Source organism: Bufo gargarizans, chromosome 5 (genome assembly GCF_014858855.1).
Source record: "Bufo gargarizans isolate SCDJY-AF-19 chromosome 5, ASM1485885v1, whole genome shotgun sequence".
Taxonomy (NCBI): Eukaryota; Metazoa; Chordata; class Amphibia; order Anura; family Bufonidae; genus Bufo; species Bufo gargarizans.
Genome location: NC_058084.1, coordinates 70,151,264 through 70,172,363, shown reverse-complemented (window position 1 = coordinate 70,172,363; position 21,100 = coordinate 70,151,264). Strand labels below are relative to the sequence as shown.

Below are 21,100 nucleotides of genomic sequence, written 5' to 3'. Positions count from 1 at the left end.
AGTTTTGTGTCACTTATCTTTATCTGGAATTAATATAAAATCTATTCATCTTTGCAAGGCAATTTCCACTTTCATTTGTCACTTTCCAAGAACCATTCTGGGCAAGATGAAGCACTAAGTGTAAATTCACAAATTAATCGTTCAGACGTTATACAGGAGTCCCGTGAAGCGCAGGGTAATGAAGGCAAGTGTGAATCAGAGGATTCGTTTTATATAAAATGACAGTATAAACGTAAAATGTATGTAAAAAAAAAAAAAAAAAAAAAAAAAAAAAGCATTTTGTAAATTTAACCAAGTCTCAAATTACCTAGGAAGATAATGGGTCCTAAACGTCCACAGAAGAAATCGGTTTCCTTTGAAATCATAGCTACTACACACATTTTCTTAAGAAAACACTATAGGTACTGTAAAACTGATACACTGTGTAATATTTAAAGAGATTGTCCGGTTTCCGATATTGATTACCTATCCTTAGCGAGCAGACGGAGTGTAACTGCTCCTTCTCATTGAAGAGAATGGGTCTCATCTGTGTAATGTAGACGGGAAGCAGGTAAAAAGTGAAGAGAACGCAGCGCTTGTATGAGCTCTGCTTTCTCTTCAAACAGCTGATTGGCAGGTGTGCCGGGAGTCAGCTCTCCATTTATTTTCAAGGAGAAAAGCTGCAATACCATGAACTGAAAGACATAATCCTTGAATTCTGCACTGCCCCACAGACTATGCATAACACAGTGTATCCGTTTTGCCTGGAGAGTTCCGTTAAAAATAAGACGCTGCATTTGAGAACATTTCAAGAATATGAGGGTCATACTGTACATGAAAGTGCAAACAAGGTCAGTGGTTTTGGCTGTGGCATCCAGTACAGTAGTTTCTCAAGACAGACCAAAAAAAAATATAAAAAAAAATGAAGGAATGAACTCAGGAATATGGTTGTAAGAGGTGCTGGATGAAAGAAACCATCACCAGATGAATGAGTGCTTTCTCGTTCATTGGGGGATTGCTACCACCTTTTACACAGGCCAATTATCAGGAACGGGCATTTCTACAAACGCTCAACCCCCATAATTGGCCTGATTATCAGGTTATGTAAAAGGATCTTTAAATATATCAACACCTGGTTTTACATTTAGTTTTGCATTATTACTTAGTGCCATCTTTTTTTTATAGAATTTAACACCATTTAAAAGGGAAGTAATCACACTTTTACAAGCCTGGATTTTACACGGTCTGCTTCATTTATGAGGTCATGGGACAGGGCCTGGAGCTTGGGGTAAGCTTAGAAATATTTTTGGCTAAAGTCCCAACTGAAGTACATTTTAACAGTAAAGATCTGAGTATCATAATGACAGCAACAATTTGATTTGAAAAAGCCTTAAATGGGGTTGTTCAGCAGGAAAGCATGGCTGTCCACATCTAAAAAGAGCCCCAATCTACGGCTTGTGTCTGGTACTGCAGCTCTGCTCCACTGAAGTGAAAGAGGATGAGCGGTGGTAATACCACGCACAACATGTACACAGGTGTAGTACTGTTTCCAGAAGAAAGCAAACGTTTTTCAAATCCTGGACAACCCATTTAAAGGGATGGTCTGGGTTCACAATACTGATGACCTATCCTCAGGATAGGTGATCAATATCAGTTTTGTTGGGGCCCAACTCCTGCCACTCCCACGATCAGCTATTTGAATGGGCCATGCAGAGTAATAACAGTTTTTCGTCCAATTCACTTGAATGGGAGTGGAAGCGGTGATTATACTGTACAATGTACACGGCGTGCAGGTACACATTGAAGAGGATGCAGCGCTCGCACAAGTTCTGCAGCTCCTTCAGATTACTGGCAGAGGTGCTAGGAGTTAGACCACCACTGACCCGATATTAATTACTTATCCCGAGAATAGGTCATGAATATCATGACACCTGAAGAATCCTTTAAAGGGGTTGTCCAAGATCTATAATGCCCCCTCATATTTCCGGGCCCCTCACAGAGGTTGTACTTATCTTGCTGCCTGGCACCCGCAACGCTATAACCCCCTCCCTTCATCCGTGAGATGGGGAGATGCAGCGGCGACCGTGCCAGTATGAGAAGTGACACGGGTGTCACGGGGAGCGAGGTAAGTACAACCCCTGTGAGGGGCGCAGGCATATGGGATGGGGGGAGGGCATTATAGATCTTGGATAACCCCTTTAATAAAGAAGGAAGTAATATAACTTTACTGCTGGGATCTTTCTCAAGACAAACTTTGATGACTTCCAGGTCTAATCTGGGGAACCTGTGACAATCATGATATCAAAAAGGTACTGTACATATAAACAGGTGCTCTTTTCCCCTGCAGTGGCACCATAGGGAAAATGGAGCATTACAAGATTTGCACCTGACAATGCGCATAACATCCAAACTCTCCATTGTGAGGGACGTTCTTTGTACTCTCTCTACTCTCTGACTAGTACATGGAGGATAGGAGACCTCACCCCCAAACAATTAAAATACGTCCTAATAGTGTAAATGCCTTTTCTAACCCAGGCCCCTTTAATGTCCTGTATTTTTTGATGGATCAGTGTATTCACATGTATTCAGGTTGACACAACCTCAGAGACGTTCTTCATTTGTGCCATGTTCTCTTCTTTTACGGTTGTAATTACAAACCCAGTAATTGAAGCCGAGTGAATGTAGCTGAAATAATGCACCCATTACACCTTGGATCCACATATTTTGTGGCTATCAGTAATAAAGCTTAAGGCCGTTGTTTAATGCAGCAATTACTGCCTCATTAGGCCACTGAAATTGACATTGTAAAGCTATCATTTCAGTTATTAAAAAAAAAAAAATGAACCCCCCCATAAACCCTCCTTGATGCAAAGTGTAAAAAAAACAAAAAACATCTGAGCTATTGCTCATGTCTTCACATGGAAGAATGACAGGTGTTTCTTAAAGGGAACCAGTCACCAGGATTTTGTGTATAGAGCTGAGGACATGGGTTGCTAGATGGCCGCTAGCACATCCGCAATATCCAGTCCCCATAGCTCTGTGTGCTTTTATTGTGTAAAAAAAACGATTTGATACATATGCAAATTAACCTGAGACGAGTCCTGTACGTGAGATGAGTCCGGGACAGGACTCATCTTAGGTTAATTTGCATATGTATCAAATCAGTTTTTTTTACACAATAAAAGCACACAGAGCTATGAGGACTGGGTATTGCGGATGTGCTAGCGGCCATCTAGCAGCCCATGTCCTCAGCTCTATACCCAAAATCCTGGTGACAGGTTCCCTTTAATGACTGCTTCCAAGCCGCGGGTCCTCCTGATGTAAAAGCTCCTTGTTGCTTACATTAAGTTCATAATGATCACATCAACTGTTTTATGGTTAAAAACAATAATGTTCACTATTAAGTACTGCAAAGCGAGGCCTGCAAGCAGCTGGGGTAATTATAGCGCGGCATCAATGAGACAGTAAACATTAGCGACCTTCCTCCAGCTAGGATTGAACATGCCGATTATGCAGGGACAATTTAGTTTGCAGTGGCATGGCCATTTTCTGACTATTAGCAGGAAATGAAATGAGATATTTCATTATTATTTAGTATGAAAATTCGGTGGAGAAGTTGCTGAAAATTACCGCTGAATTTATACTTGAGTTACTACACTCATTATTTCAAACATCTTGGTCTGAATCAATATCAGTAATGATTCATTCTTTTGATTAAGAAGTGACTCCATCTGTAGATGTCAGATAATTACCAAGATGACCCATAATGAGAACATTTCACAACTCTCTGACTTAACTTTCTTATTCCCTCAACAGCATAATGACTTCCTGAAAGAGCTTTTTATAGTGTGCCTATGCTCCTGGGGTTTCTTTTCATGATCAGCCACTATCATTGTAACTTGCTCGTTTTTTCCCCAATCTTTAGTTAAAAAATATACATCTTATGCGGGAAAAACCTCATAAACAGCGCATTGCAATGGACACATTGAGGTTCTGAGTGTCACCTTCTATCGGTTTCAGGTAGAAACAAAGTGATAAATGGAAAAAAAAAAAAAGGGGGTCTTTGAAAGCAGACGGCATGCAGCATTAAATTATGACACAGAGTGTGCTTTGTTATTCAGTTAAGGGCTCAAAGGGGAATTAATTTCTGTTTTATTATATCAAATATTGAAATAAGAAATGTAGGAAATTCTTTTGATCTATCCACCAGGGGATACGGAATGTAAAAAGTTTGCAAAAAGAAATCTAGACTTTCAGCGACAGGTTAGCATAAACCGTGAAATTTATTGAGGGAGCAGTACACAGACGAGGCTTTGTCGCTGTCACATGCTACTGTCTCCTGATATTTGTGCACTCTCTCAGGTGAGTAATGACAGTGGACACGGCTGTAGGTTTTCTTGACTATACTTTACAGTTAAAGACCTCTCTCTGAAAGTAGTTCAGAATCCCGATCATTTACTACGGAGCTCGACAACTTGCTGATTTCTAGCTCTTTGTAACTGCAAACTCTCTTGTCATTGCAAGCAGGTTCTCAGACTACTATATAAGAAATGAAAACAGCAATAACAAATGTCTGACGCTGACAGTGAAGCTTCAGAAAGCTGAACGGGTAAAAAAACAAATGAATAGCCCACTGAATACAAAAAGTGATAAAATATTATACCGTCGAACTGCCTAGAATAATCTAAAAAAGTGGAATATTTTGCCTTATTTACTCCTTAAAGGGCTTCTGTCACTCCACTAAATTCATTTTTTTTTTTTGGTCTCCCTACAATCCTTATGCTGCGATTTCTTAATATATATAGCTATTACACAGTTTGGTTCAGTAGTTCTATCAAAAAACGGACTTTTATATTATGCAAATTACCTCTCTAGCAGCAGGTAGGGCGGCTACCTGCTGCTAGCAGCCGCATCCTCCATTCATAATGACGCCCCCTCCTCATGTTGATTGACAGGGCCAGCGGACGCGCTCGTCCTCTGACTGGCCCTGTCTTCGTTTTAAATCTCGCGCCTGGTCTTCAGTTGGCGCAGGCGCACTCAGAGGAGGACGCTCGCTCGGCCGCTCCATCCTCAGTGCGCCTGCGCCGGGTGTACATGTGACGTCATCGGCACAGGCGCGCTGAGGATGGAGCGGCTGAGCGAGCGTCCTCCTCTGAGTGCGCCTGCGCCAACTGAAGACCGGCGCGAGATTTAAAACGAAGACAGGGCCAGTCAGAGGACGAGCGCGTCCGCTGGCCCTGTCAATCAACATGAGGAGGGGGCGTCATTATGAATGGCGGATGCAGCTGCTAGCAGCAGGTAGCCGCCCTACCTGCTGCTAGAGAGGTAATTTGCATAATATAAAAGTCAGTTTTTTGATAGAACTACTGAACCAAACAGTGTAATAGCTATATATATTAAGAAATCGCAGCATAAGGATTGTAGGGAGACCAAAAAAAAAAAATGCGTTTAGTGGAGTGACAGAAGCCCTTTAAAGGAGTTGTCCCAGTAAAAATATTCTACATGTTTAAAACTGGATCTGAATACTTTTGTAATTGCATGTTATTAAATCCTAGCTGAATGACCCGGCTTCGTTCGGGTATATTTCATCTATTTCATTTAATGTTTGTGTGTGTCGTTAAAAGAAATCAACACTATCCACTATAACAGTGACATCTACAGCACCCCGCCCCCAAAACAGTGACCTCCACAGTCCCCCACCCCTTAACACTTACCCCCCACAGTGCCCTGTCCCTTAAAATTGGACCTCCACAGCAGCCCATCCCCTTAACTTTGACCTTTACAGCAGCCTTCCCCTTTAACAGTGAGTTTCACAGCATACCACCCCCTTGACAGTGACCTCAACAGTGGCCTTTACAGCAATCTGCCCCTTAACACCGACCTCCATAGTGGACCATCCCCTTAACTGTGACCTCCACAGCAGCCTGCCCCTAGGGTGGCCAGAGGTTTAGTTTTAGGCTGGACAGTCTGGCTTGTAGACTCCCTGTCCTCTGTCTGGCGCAGGGCCTGGAGTGTTAGCTGCAGGGAGAAAGTCCCTCTCCCTCCCACCCCTGCAGCTGACAGAAGTTGATTTTTAACTTCATTTTTTCAATCCCTGTTTGCTGAGGAGTGGGCGTCGCCTAACCAGATCGGGGTGTGGCTTAGTGGGACTTAAAAGTTGATTTTTATTAGATTTCTACCTTCATTTTTTCAATCCCTATCCACTGAGGAGTGGGAGGGGGCGTGGCCTAACCGGCTTAACGGGGCCTGGTTTTAAGTTTTTATCTTGAGGGTGGACACATTGTAGCACGGGGTGTGTCTGGGCCCCTTCCTGCAAGAGTGACGCCCCTAAAGGCAACTTAGTGGCTCATTTGCATAACAAATAAACTGGATTTTCAGAGGATAAAAACATCTATTTCTGGAACAAAGGCACATCTAGAAATAAGGTACTAAGTGCTATTAGGCCATGGCTTTACTGCAATAGCAATTATCCTGGTGACAGATTTCCTTTAAAGCTGACCTACAGCAGTGAAGAGAAGAAAAATGGCTGGGTTGTTATGGAAACCTGGAGTAAAACTGTGTATGTGGAGACTAACGGCCTACAAGCTTCTATTGGCTGATAAGGGTCATGTGACCAAGCTTCTGTTGTCTATTGCATTTTTTGGGGGAATATTTCAGGAATGGTACGTCCTAGAGAGCAGAGACCTGGTCTAAAACCTTCCCGGACACCTGATCACCGTAAATGCGACCGTGCGGATTCCTTTAGCGGACATACACACACACATACACTAAGCTTTATATATTAGATTTAGTACAGCTACAAAGTTAGTCAATCAAATCAATCTGTATAGCGCCACCTGCTGTTTGCTCTCTTTTTTTATATCTGTGTCCTCACTGACATGAAGCTCATGCTCAGTTCCATCCTTCAACTGCCACCAGCCACAGTAGAAAGAACAGACCCCCTGAGCTGCCAGCTTGAAATAAATCTTGCAGATCAATTGGAGCAATGAATGGCGAGATCTCTGGATCCATGTGTGGTACGGGGCTGGTTTTAGGTTTGTTAGAAAGATACTGTCATGAACTATATCAGGGATCAGGAACCTGCGGCACTCCAAGTGTTCTGAAACTACAACTCCCAGAATGCTACATTCACTTTTATAGGAGTTATAAAAAGAGCCAAGCACGTTTGCACACTGGGAGTTGTAGTTTCACAGCTGGGGTGCTGGAGGTTGCCGATTCCTGAACTATATGATGTCAGATTTTCCTTTTTTACATTAATCATGGGATAACCCATTTAAAAGGGGTTCTCTGCTTCAGAAAATTCAACAATAAATACACTGGTCACAGGGCGTCCCACTGCTGTGGTCTGAAGAATTCCTGGGCAATCTGTAGAGTAACCTGCCAGTACATTTTCAATCTCCATGCAGCACTACAACATGCGAAATGACAAAACATTAGTAATCCCCCCAAAAAAAGAAAAAACGATAAGTAGCTAAAAATACATTAAAAATTCATCTCCATTTATGCAGTATTTGCATGTAAACATTGCAGGTGCAGCTCAGATCATACTTGGCTACACCTCTCGCTCCTGCCACTGTATTAATCTGGTGTTTTATTTGTATAGTCCTTTACTATTCGCTAGGCACCACACAATGTACATGTGAGAGAGAGGGAGGCCATTTTACCAACTGAGCTCTGTAGGAGAAGTCAGGGGCACTCTCAATATGGTGGTGGTGGGAAGAATAAGTAATCTCTTCTGTGGTCTAGAGGTTGTGCATTCGAACACCTAACCATTTACATTTTCACTATACTGAGCTTAAGTGTTTTGACCACACCTGCGCAGCTATCATACACAGGGCTTTGATACGGTGCCCATGGCGGTACCTTCTCTTCATTTAAAAGAGAAAATTTGAATGGAAAACAAATCTGCTTAAAATGTAATATTATTAATGACATAATATTACTGATTGAGTTTGCACATTTTAGTACTATGATAAAAGGTGACAATTTTATGCTTTGATTTTCTTCCTTTCTGCAGCCTCTTGCATCCTTGGGGATATAACATTTAGTACCATGGGTACATGGTTTGTTCCGTGGCAGTTCTAGGTTTTTGAGCAGGAAAATTATATATGTAGCTCACCTTCTGGCTTAAAAAATGAATGGACGTTATATTGTTCTTTAACCGAACTTGCATGTCTTCGGTGGCTTCTAGATTCTTCTCCAGTAGGTTTGTGTGCTCCAACCTAATATAAAATAGGAATACAAGGCTTATTTACATCAGGCACCACTACTTTACTTTTCTATGTATACTCTTAGATGCAGCGTCTTTCACAAAGACCTAAAGTATGGAGTAAAGGGGTTGTACACAATTAGAAAAAAAATTATAATAGGAAATAAAAATTATTTTTTCGCCCCCAGAAGCAGTGCCACGCTTGTCCATGGACTGTGTCTGGCATCCCAACACCGTCAAGGTTTTCGCCACTGGCTGCAGCACTGTTTTTGTCGTCAAAATGACAAAGATTTCAAAAGAACCCTTTATAAGTCGACGCGGCATCAAGTCATAACACCAGTTTGAACAGAGTCTAACTAAACACTTAACTTTTTTTTTTTTTATCACAAACATTCAACAAAAATGGCATCTTTGCAGATTTCGCTTCACCTCTGCAATAAAAATATTGTCATAATCATATTGGGTCTACGTGTTAACACAGAGACCTGGGAAAGCAAACAGACTTTATAGGAAAAGTGAAGTTTTCCAAAAACAAAAATAAATTTAAGCAGCAAAGTAACTGGCAAAAGCATCCAATGAAATATTATGTATATTATTCACAAATAGGTTGACGTACAGTCATTACTGGGTATCAAAGAGCAGTCAGGGAGGCAGATCGCACACAGACATGCAGATCTGACAGCCTGTCCTTGTGATAGACGGAGACTGCTTCAAAGTTCCTTGTAACTTGCCTGTGGAGTCTGTCAAGAGAGACGCTGGAACAGAATAACTATAAGGAAGATTCAAGGGTAGCGCTAATGGCAGGATGTGTAGTACTTAACACATCCTTGTTTGTAATAGTATGAACAAGGGCAAACATATTTGTGATTAAATATGCATTAGGTACGAAGGGCTGTGATGAATGCTGCAGACTTCTGCATATGAGTGTCTAACCTACTATCAATGCATCCCATTATGTTCTTCACTACTTCTACAGAGAGAAAATGACTTCCATGGAATTACTGTAAGTAAAGGCTCGAGTCACTAAAACCTGAGTGATCTGTAGTTTTCTAATTCCAGGGACTCAATACATTAATACTGAAGTCAGTTCTTGTTCTAAACATAATGCATTGAACGGAGAGATGCTTATGCCATCTGCCAGATAATTTATCAAAGGGCTCTTTACACAGGCCGAGAATCGCACAGATTATCGCTAAAGAGCGTTCAAAGTAATGCTCGTTAGCGATGTTCAGGCAATGTAAATGCATTGCCGATTACCCGATGAACGAGCTTTTCGGTAATTCAATCATTTGTGCACACGCAAACATGATTGTTTACTGGCAGCAGATAGTGCCGTGTAAACACGATCTCCTGCCGGCAAACGAGTCCTTATGGGGAAGAGCGATGGCATTAGCGAAAGCTCATACTCTGGAGGAGATTGGTGCAGGTAAATGCAGCGGTCTCCTCCACTAGTGATCAGCAGATTGTCTGGATTGTCGGTATTGAGATCCGTCATAGGGTCTGAATACCGGAAAAAAATGCTTCTGTTTTGTCCCCATTCATTGTCAATGAACAGAACAGAATGCTCCAAAATGCGTACCGTTCCATTTAGTTGCATTCTCATATCGGAGAGCAAACTACAGCGTGCATGTGGTTTTTATAAATTTTTTCTGCTACGGCGTTCATTTTAATAGTTTGGACTTTTTCGGATGTGTCGATATGTTTATTTATTGTTTTTTTTATATTTTATAGGGGGGGTGATTTAAACTCAATATTTTGGTGTTTTTTTTTACTTTTTATTTAATAACTATTAGCCCCCTTAGGGGCTAGAACCTAAAATCGTTTAATCCCTTGTCCTATTCAACCTAATAGAGCTCTATAGGACTTTGCGCACACAGCAGCAGGGAGCTTACCATGGCAGCCAGAGCTTCAGTAACATCCTGGCTGCCATGGTAACCGGTCGGAAATGCCACTGCACCACTAATGAGGAGGAAGGGGACCCTGTGGCCACTGCCACCAATGACTTTAATACTGGGGGGGTTGGGGGCACACTGCGACACCAATTAAGATAACTAACGTTTATTACAAATACATGAGGCGGGTGCCGGTGGTGGAATCACATAGCCGGCACCCTACCTCTATGACAAGGCGCTGCGGCCTTTAACCCATCAGGTGCGGTGCTTTATTCATGAGGAAAGCACTCTCCCCGCCTCTACCACCTATGACTGAAGGCCTACATGTATACATGGCAGCTGTCAGATGTGAGAGGGCCAGGGAGCGCTCCTATCAGTGAATTCATAATTTTGAGTTCACTGCTTTCTTAGACTCCACCTATTAGCCAAATGGCACAATGGTCCAGATTTACTAATGTGTCTGTGCCAAAAAGGTCTTAAAAAGAGGCACAAACTGACATATCTAGGTTTCTACACTTTTTTCCAACATGCTTGAAAAGGGGTAGGGCTTAGTGGAAAGAGGTGGGACTTCACAATAAAGGGGGCTGGGCCTGTGATGCGCCATTTCACGACAAAATTGGGGCATAAAAATCTATCTCACAGTAAGCCAACCGATACTACTGAGTCAGAGAAAAGTGCATCCGATTTATTATAAAGCCTGAAAGCCTGTGATAAGTCAAGTGCAGGTCTAGACAACCTGTCTGAGCTTACGCCATTTTCAGGATTAGTAAATCTGGGCCAATATGTTTTGTGCCATTTGGAGTAATACTAGAGCAGACCAGTCAAAGTAATATGCTCCTCCTAAATAAGCTAGCATATGCAGGCGGCAGATCTGCTTTATGTAAATAATTATGAAGCATCTTCTCTTAGAATTCTGCAATGTGTCCTTCCTCTGTTATTACACCAGAAAATGTATGAATAAACTGACAACTGGGCTTCAGCATTCCACTTGTCCACAGGGGATTTGGGGTATAGAGCTGAGGACATGGATTGCTAGATGGCCGCTAGCACATCCGAAATACACAGTGCCCATAGCTCTGTGTGCTTTTATTGTATTAAAAAAAACCGATTTGATACATATGCAAATGAACCTGAGATGAGTCAGGTATAGGACTCATCTCAGGTTAATTTGCATATGTATCAAATTGTTTTTTTTACACAATAAAAGCACACAGAGCTATGGGGACTGGGTATTGCGGATGTGTTAGCGGCCATCTAGCAACCCATGTCCTTAGCTCTATACCCAAAATCCCGGTGACAGGTTCCCTTTAAAGGAGTTGTTATGATAACAACCTATCTCCGATCCACAACATAGGGGATAAGTGACTGACTGGCAGGGTTCCAACCATTGGGGTCCCACCAGTCACTGGAATGGATGCCCATGTTCCCATGCTTTTCCGCAGCTCCATTCAACTCTTTGGAGCTGAGCACTTGTAATTAACTATTTCTGGTGGTCCCATAGAACAGCAGACAAAAGCCATTCAAACAAGGGACATGGGCCCCTGTTCTAGTCATTAGCAGGGGCCCCAGAGGTCAAACCTCAGATGATCAGACACTTACACCCTAACCTATAAAGGGGTTGACCCAAAAAGACAATTAGGATAGTCAATAAGTCTCTGATTGATAGAAGTTAAACTGCTGGGACACCCTACTGATCACGAGAACAGAGTCCCAAAGTCCCACTTCCCCTGTCTGAATGGAGTGACAGTCGGGTCTGTGCACTGCTGGGCCATTCAAGCTCTATGAGACTGCCAAAGCTCTGTACTGGGCTATCTTTGGCAGTCCCACAGAATGTGAATGGAGCAGCATTGTGCATGCTTGATTGCTGCTCCATTCAAAGGAGAACAGTGCATGGCTTCTTTGTTCTTGTGGTCCCAGCGGTTGAACCCCCACCGGACAGAAACTTATGACTTATCTCATGAATAGGTGATACTTTTTTTATATTCTGGGATGACCTCTAGAGTTTCTCATTATAGTAGTCATCACTCCAACTTCCATACCCAAAGAGGTGACCTGATCTTGGAGGACATATTTGCAGAAGGACACTGTAAACTTGCCAGGGTTCAATGTGTGCGTCTGTATGGATCTGCACAAGAACAGTCCCGGAGATCCAGTTATAGCCTGTTTAACTCTTTCAGACTTTTTACGCGTTACTAAAATGATACAATATAATTGCTGTTCCCTGTATTAAGTCAAAAAATGAAGCTGTGAAAAAATGACAAATACATTTCTTCTTAAAAGAAACTGACATGAAACCCTGCGCGTCGGTGAACATCTGCTGCAATTTGATGTTTAAGAGCTGAATATTAGCTGCATCATGGTTGAGGAGATGCATCGGTAAATAACTCTCCTTGCTGGAGATGTAATTATGGGTTTCTAAAAGCTGATCCTTTTTGAATGCATTTTTTCTTCATTGTGACTGGCACTAATCAATAGCACGAACAGTTTTTTTTTCCAGCTACAGGAAATGGCATATGACAATGGCTTGTTCTCGTGCACGCTTTATAAAAATCCCTTTGTTCAGAAATAGATATTGATGTATTATACAGAGCCGTTTCTCTTCCCGGTGAAACAAAGGCTGCCTTCTCAATCTAATGTCTGTCTGAATTTCTGCGCCAAATGAGGGAATCTCTGTGGGTCGTTCCCGTAAGGGGCACTGTAAACGCTGATCCTCATATAGGGCCATCCACTCTATTACTAATATGCAACACTGGCTGATCGAGGGCTTATCTTGGCCCAGCATACTGCAGCTGTACCTTCATGGTGGGCTTTTCCTGTGTGTGTGTATATATATATATATATATATATATATATATATATATATAAAAGTTCACTACACTCGAGTGATCTCTTCCTCGGTATCCGTAACACTCGGAGACAGTAGAGTTTAGGAGATGTGAACCCCCTATATAACAGTGAGTGCTGCTGTCAACTAATATTGTATATGGCGTTTTAATGCTATTATAATGATCAGAGAGGAACATCCATTAAATTCGCATAAAGAAATAACTATTCAACAACATTTTTGCAGCATTTACAAAAAAATCCAAATAATTCATCATGTTTGAAAGTGTGAACTGGACTATAAAACTATAAAAGATACTGATTTCTCTGTGCTCGCTATTCACATGCTGATACTTAAAGGCTATGTGTGTAAGCCGGGTGCTGAATTATATATCAATGCTAATATTGATGATACTGCATACCTTGTAACTGGGCTTTCTCATCAAGTACATGCTAGTTGACCGCCATCGTTGTACACCAGAATACTGGCAGGTATTAGGGCCATACAGGTATTTGATAACAGGGCAGATATGTTGCATACGATTCTGCAACTGTCCAATATAGTACATTTAAATGGGGCTTGGCGAAATCCATACAATGCAATACAATACAGCTCTGATTTGCTGGTTTAGAGCATCCCTCTGCTGCAGCAGCATCACATAAGCTCCACAGGACACCTAGATGCTGCTGCTCCAGCAGGGGACAGACGTTGACCAAAGCCATCAATGGAAAAGCAGGGGGAAATAGTCCGGAAAGAGGGAGAAAGGGATAGTACAGACAAAAAACGACAGCAGGTGCACTACCACAGGGTAGTGAATTGTGTGTGCCTGTCTCTCTGAGTACTATACTGTGCATACTGTACTGTAATAGATATATATATATATATATATATATCTCAACAGATTACCATTGTAAATTGGCAGCAAACACATGATTGGCTATCGGGGGGCTGTCTCCACTTCTTCGCAGGGGCTAAACATGTCAAGCACAGGTACGGGAGATATTGCTGCCTGTATTTGTGCAAGTGTTGAAGGCATTTAGCTACTGTTCAGCATCTCTTCCTATTGCATCTTGCTCATAACTCATGTGCCTCTCACAATCTCATTTTACATTGCCTAATCTCCATAATAAGATGGCACTTAACCTGACAGAAGACCCGAATCAGTGGAGCGTCAAAAGTAGTGGAGTACCCCTCCATTGATGTGTCACTTAATGTGTTTCTTGCTGCTGTTTTCATAAAAACACTCCTATCTATAAGCGTTACATGGATCAGGCAACATAAACCCGGTGAAATATCCTCTTTAAGGTCATGGTTCTTGAATACCCAAAGCTGCATTTTCCTAAAGGACATGCTGGCAAAGCTCATGCAGTCCTGAACGTCCTCCTCAATGTTAGCATTCTGGGATAGGTGACTGCCAAGGTAGGGGAAGTGGTCAACAACTTCTGTTTCTCCAGCAATAGTGATTACAGGGGCCCAGTTACCTGACCAGGAACATCTTCTGAAGGTCAGTGACTATTGACATTGTCACTTTGGTCTTAGGCTACTTTCAAACTCGCGTTTGGTGCGGATCCGTCATGGATCTGCACAGACGGATCTGTTCAGATAATACAACCATCTGCATCCCTTCAGAACGGATCCGTTTGCATTATCTTTAACATAACCAAGACGGATCTGCCTTGAACACAATTGAAAGTCAATGGAGGACGGATCCGTGGTCTATTGTGCCAGATTGTGTCAGTGAAAACCTGTGGTGTTGAGATCACATTCTGGTTTGAGAGGTTATTCAACCTACAACACCTCAAGGCTAAAGCTACTTTCACACTGGCGTTTTGGCTTTCCGTTCCATTCTACTTTGGTGTCCGTCTGACGAAACTGAGCCAAACGGCTCCTTCCCCATTGACTTACATTGTGTGCCAGGACAGATCCGTTTGACTCAGTTTCGTCAGACGGACACCAAAACACTGCAAGCAGCGTTTTGGTGTCCGCCTCCAAAGTAGAATGGAGACGGAACGGAGGCAAACTGATGCATTCTGAGCGGATCCTTATCCATTCAGAATGTATTATGGCAAAACTGATCCGTTTTGGACCGCTTGTGAGAGCCCTGAACGGATCTCACAAACGGAAAGCCAAAACGCAAGTGTGAAAGTAGCCTTAGCCTTGAGGTGTTGTAGGTTGAATAACCTCTCAAACCAGAATGTGATCTCAACGCCACAGGGAGAGCGGTTGGACATCAGTAAGTGTATGACCACATGGCACAGTTGTATGGAAGTTGCAACGCAGACGTGCTGCATTCAAGAACCGAGAGGCTATACGAGCCACAGCAGGCACTAATTAAACTAATATTGATTGTTGTGTCTAGTTAGTCGGTATTGTTAATGGTCATGTGGTATTGGACCCCCCAAACCTCGACCCACGTTTCGTATTCACGCTTTGTCAGGAGGATCAAGGGACTGCCCTTTATTTCAGGCTCACTTGTAGTCCATGTCATACTTGCACTTTCAAAGGAAGCCTATAATTGATTTAGTGGCAATCCCACTGAGGGTAGACCTTTGTAACACGTTTTTTCTGTGAACCATCAGGTGCCACTACATAGTCTTGGCTGTTCGTGTGTTACTTTTTAACCTAGGATCTTGTGCTGGTCTGCCACCTTGTTGTATCTTGTCTCCAAATTAGTAGGGGTGTCTTGGATTTTAATGTAATTATGTAATAAAAGATTGATTTTATAGGTACATTGTTGTAGCTCGGATGGCTCTTTCTTTTTTTGTTCAATTAGCATGCTGAGCAGAGCCATATTATGGTACAATTACGTTTTGAAGGACTATTTGTATTAATTTAATTAGAGCCTGCTGTGGCCAAACCCTTACAGCAGGAATGGCCAACCTGAGGCTCTCCAGCTGTTGCAAAACTACAACTCCCAGCATGCCCAGACTGTCTACAACTATCAGCCTACAGCAGGGCATGGTGGGAATTCTAGTTTTGCAACAGCCGGAGAGCCGCAGGTTGGCCAGCCCTGCCGTACAGGATATCAATGAGATAGGTGGTAAGTAAGGTCGGTGTAATGACTCATCCCTCCTTGACACCAGTTGAAATACTGAAGGGATCATTTCTGTCCCAATACCAAAGACAGTTACAGTCATCTAGTTACATGGCAACATCAGGAAACTGATGAGTTTGGTAGGGCATCTGACTCTTGATATATGTTCAAAAGGGCCTCCCGATCAGGGGCAGACTGGCCATATTCCTTACAGAGAAAATTCCTGGTGGGCCAAAGTCCAGGGGGCCACCTGAGCCCTCCTCATGGCTGCTGGCCATGGACTGTACATATGAAGTGATGCTCTCAAATGCTAGGAGCATCAGGTACTTATGCACCTGGCCAGTAGCCAGGTGCACTCCTGAATTCAACTGTATCACCGTTCTCAGTACGTTGATAGGGCAGTATTAATGCTGCACTGTGACATTTCATTTTGCTGGGGTGGTATATTGTGCTGCACTACAGTATTGCTGGCCTCACATACTCTGTTGTCCCTGCCTACTTGTGGCTTCTGTTGGCCCTCCCTACTTGTGTTGCCCCACCATTTGTTAATTTGGACTTGCCTACAACTTGGGGATACTGTCAGGTTTTTTTCCCCTAGGGCGACTTAAAGGTCCAGGGCTATTTCCGTCAGGCCCATAGAAGTGAATGGGAGCGGTAGCTGGTCATGCGTGGTGTGCTCCCATTCACTTCTATGGGGAGAGAGCTTGGTGGTGGTTGGACCAGAGGCCTCCAGCCACCACTTTGCGGGGCTCCGTTCCCGATAAGATAATGGGGGCATATCTTTACAATATGCCCCTATTGTCTGTGATGAGACAACCCTTTTAAAGTTCCCAGTCTGCCCCTGCTCCCAATTGAGAGAGGTCAAAGGCCCTTGCCACATCAATGAAACAGATTTTGATGTTACTCGCAGATTTATCTTGGATTTGCCTTGCTACAAATAACAAGTTCGGACACATTTGAGGATTCACCTTGTCGGAGAGCAGGGCAATGGCCGACAGTTAGTACACTGCAATTTGTCACCCTTGTTAAAGATATAGATAATGCTGCCATTTCTGAGGTTTGGTGAGATCATTCTAGATACTGCTGATGATCTCATGAAGCTTGTAAGCAGTACCTCGTCCAGTCTTAAATATCTGGGTCGAAGGCCACAAAAGCCTTATTTTTCTTTGTTTCTTTGATAACTTGAAGTGTCTCTTCTAGGCTTGGTAGCAGGCTACCATACACTGAACTTAACACAGTATGCAGTATTCTCCCTCGCGATTGGTTGTTTTGAGTAGCAAAAATGTTATCTTGTATATCTGTGGATATGAGGGTGATTTCAAGCTCTGTATCAAATAACGGATGCTCTGATTGCAGTGAAGTTATATTGAGAAATTCATCAGAACAGAATTTAAAAACAACAAGCGGAAATTCACTTTCATGTCAGTTGAGCAATGGCCTCATATGAGGGCCAAGATCTCTTTGTTAAAAGCAGGTCTTTGGTGCAATGTGACTTTTGATGCGTCTAAATAAAAAGGAAAATTTGTTAACCTTCAATATGAAGAAGTAGTCGCAGTGCTTGCTGTTTAGGCAGATGTCATTTTCTACAGCATGTTGTCAGGGAAGGTGACTGAGACTGGCTATATTGTGATATATTATGTACTGTATGAATGTGTTAGACCAAGATAAACAGTTATATTATTTTTCACCCACATATTGTAGACTGCTGCTTATACCTAATGCAACAGTCAGATCTGTGGAGCAGAGTGTCAGGCTGATTTAATTTCTATGAGACCCGGCAGACTGAATGATTAGTGACAACAAATATGAATAATTGCTGCATGATTCTTCCTGCAGCCTGCCTTATTACCGTAACTGTAAGGGGAGAAAGGGCAAATACAATGCGGTATGTGACGTGGCCCAGAAGCCTTTATCTGACTCTACCAGAGACTTTCCGACCTTTGCACACACACAGCACTGGATATAATTGCTAGCTCTCCCCTTTGCCTCCGTCTCTGTACCCTATGCAACTGTGGTACACAAAGAGACAACATTTATGTCTTGTTTTATCTCTAGCGGCAAATATTTCTGAATAAATAAATATTAACAAGACATCTTATCAGCAGTGACATTAATCCCTTAATGTCCCACACCAGCAAATAATCACTAAGTGCCATCTGCAAGTCTCCGCCATCTTGTCACAGTCATGTTAGGAAGGATATCACAAGCAGCCTTTATGATAGAATTCTGGAGACGAAAGCAGGAAATTATAATGAAAAGTTTGATAAGTCAAAGTTTGTGCAGTCAATTTCTGAAATTCTGTTGTTGGTACTGGTTATTGTTAAGCGAATCGACTTCCATCAGATTTTTAGAAAAAAAAATTGATTTGTCATAAAGCCAAATTTCCTCGCGCTTCGTGTTAACTAATCAATTTTTCCTAAAATGGTGGCTTAAAATTAAATAGAATCAAATAGAATCTAACACCCATGCCCTAAAAACTTAAAACATTTTTTCAAGATAACCCCCAGACCAGTGGAGGTCTACATGATGATATTGATAACTATTTAAATGCAATTTAACTGCATGTCAAATACAGTTCAATGGTTTTATTCTAGTTCCTCAATATATGGAGCAGGTTGAGCGGCACAGACCACATATTTGCACAAAAGGAACATGCTCTGCTTACTAAGAGAACCTGTCACCCCCAAAATGAATTGCAGGCAGCATGTTACAGAGCAGGAGAAGATGAGCAGATTTATATATCTTGTTTTCTGGGAAAAGATTCAGTAAAACTTGTCATTTATACATTTACATCTCTTCCTTTTCTTACGACCAGCACCATGAACAGTTCTCAGTACACAGGGGAGGTGCTATCAGTGACTGACAGCTATCTCTGTATACACACTTACACAGAGAATACTATCACTGATAACACCTCCCCCCGTGTACAGCTATCAGTGATTGACAGCTACTTCTGTATACACACTTACACAGAGAATACTATCAAATCCAGGATAACACCTCCCCCGTGTACAACTATCAGTGACTGACAGCTATCTCTGTATACACACTTACACAAAGAATGCTATCAGTGATAATACCTCCCCTGTGTACAGCTATCAGTGACTAACTGCTATCTCTGTATATACACTTACACAGGGAATTATATCAATCACTGCTATCACCTTCCCTGAGAGCTGTTAAAAGAGGTGGTCTTCGGGTATGGCTATGGCTACACAGCGATTTTGGGAGCAACACTGTTGGATTTTTTTGTGATACTGGGGTCGGGATTGAAGCAAACATGTGTGTTGCGCTGTGACCCTATACTACTGTGAGCGCCACTGCCTTCTTTAAACAGCTGATCGGCGGGGGTCCTGGGTGTCAGACCCCTACCAATCAGATACTGATGACCTGGATAGGTTATCACTATAAAAGTCTCGGAAAACCCCTTTAAGTTAGAAAAAAGCAGAGATACTGTATGTTTATAACTTACAAGTTTTACTGAATCTTTCCCTACAAAACTATATATCAATCTGCTCAGCCCCTCCTGCTCTATAACATGCTGCCTGCAGATTGCACTGCATTTTGAAGTGAAAGCTCCTCTTTAAATATATTATTTCATATTTTGCAGTGATGCCAGTGTCTGCATTGCTATAGACATAAAACTACCTAGGAGCTTGTCTATTCAGCGGGTGCCCTCCAAACACTGCAATCCTTCATGTTTCAACAAACACAGTGTGTGCCCAAAATGTGCCTATAGACAACTTCTTTGAAAAATACAGCCCTCTTATTGCAATCTGGATTCACCGTCCCTGTGTGTCATGGTTTTGTTGTTCCTAGTAACATTATTAAACTATCAGTCATAGAAACAGACAATGATAGATATATCAGAAGTACTCCACGGAGAGACAGCGTACAGTACACTGGCTACCGCTAAATTACAACTCCCTTACTATTTCCTTTGGGTTTCATCAGGGTGCCAAAAACATAAGTTTAATAAACAAATGCATCTTACATGAGAACAGCACTTAAATATACAGTATCCACAAATCTTATTCTTCTTTGTTAACTTATCGCATCTAAATAGAAACCATACGTAAAACAAGACTGATCCAGAGCATTTATATTATAACAATGGGGTTTCATCAGCAGCAAAATCCTCATATAAAACTGCATGTTAATACATGCAGATTTACGTAAAAGTTTTCCCCCTGTTCTACTGTCGATTAACCCTTACAGACATGCCATTATTCACCTTTCTGCCTAATTTTGCAAATATGACATCACTGTACATGTCGCAGATTTGTGCGTAGAAAATCTGAACAAAAAACGCAGATCTCATACTTCCATTGAATAGAGTAAAATCCTTTACCATGAAAACGTTGCAACAACTGATATGATGTAGATTTTAGTGCCGGTGACATCACCGGGCTTGCTGTTGGGCGGAGGCTGCCACCTAGCTTACCCATGGGTAGCCAGGGTATATCACCGCATCTCAAGAAAATTCCCTTGCCCTGCACAATTCAGCAAAAGACAAGGAGGGGCATCGGACTGTAAAAAGCTCTAATGCTCCACTCATTCGTGGTAAATGAGTGCAGATCGGGTGGTTTCCGAGTTCAGCTCTGAAGCCGGACAACCCCTTTAAGACAGATAGTGATACCCCACAAAATAGTTACTAATTAATATTCACCATATGCCTACTTTAGGTTGGCATCATTTTGTAAATGTATTTTTATTTTTTTAAGACATCAGAACATTTAGAATCTTAGAAACTAAGCGAAATTTGCAATTTTTCCACAAATATGCCATTTCAGTGCTGTTTTTTACTTTATGGAGTGTGCACATTGTATGCCAGGGTGAAAAGTAAGCCCTCTTATTATGATGCGGTTTCCTTTGCGGCCCAATGTGGTGATTTATACCGCTTGTGCTGACAACTGTAGAGGTTTTGGGGGGAAATAATAAATTGAACCCTGGAGAAGTGACCCCATTTTGGAAAATTCGGCTGCTCAGTGTATTAAGGAGCAGGGTGAGTATTTTGACCCCAAATACATTTTGCAGAAATAAGTCAACAGTGGACCGTGCAAAATGAAAATTGAAAGTTTTCCTAGAAATGACATTAGTGTCCAATATGTTGAGCCCACCTTGTGCCATCTAAGACTCACAACGCACCCTTTAAATTGTTA

The 21,100-nt window shown here is 42.1% G+C and overlaps 1 protein-coding gene across 2 annotated transcripts in view; it reads right to left on the bottom strand.

Moving 5' to 3' along the window:
• The window catches only part of LOC122939589 (polyamine-modulated factor 1-binding protein 1-like), a 340,683-nt gene that overhangs the window by 6,269 nt on the left and 313,314 nt on the right, over positions 1-21,100 (bottom strand). For both annotated transcript variants that reach the window (XM_044295697.1, XM_044295698.1), the window contains one exon: positions 8,099-8,201. In XM_044295697.1, the coding sequence (XP_044151632.1) occupies positions 8,099-8,201 (103 nt within the window). The remainder of the gene's footprint in view (positions 1-8,098; positions 8,202-21,100) is intronic.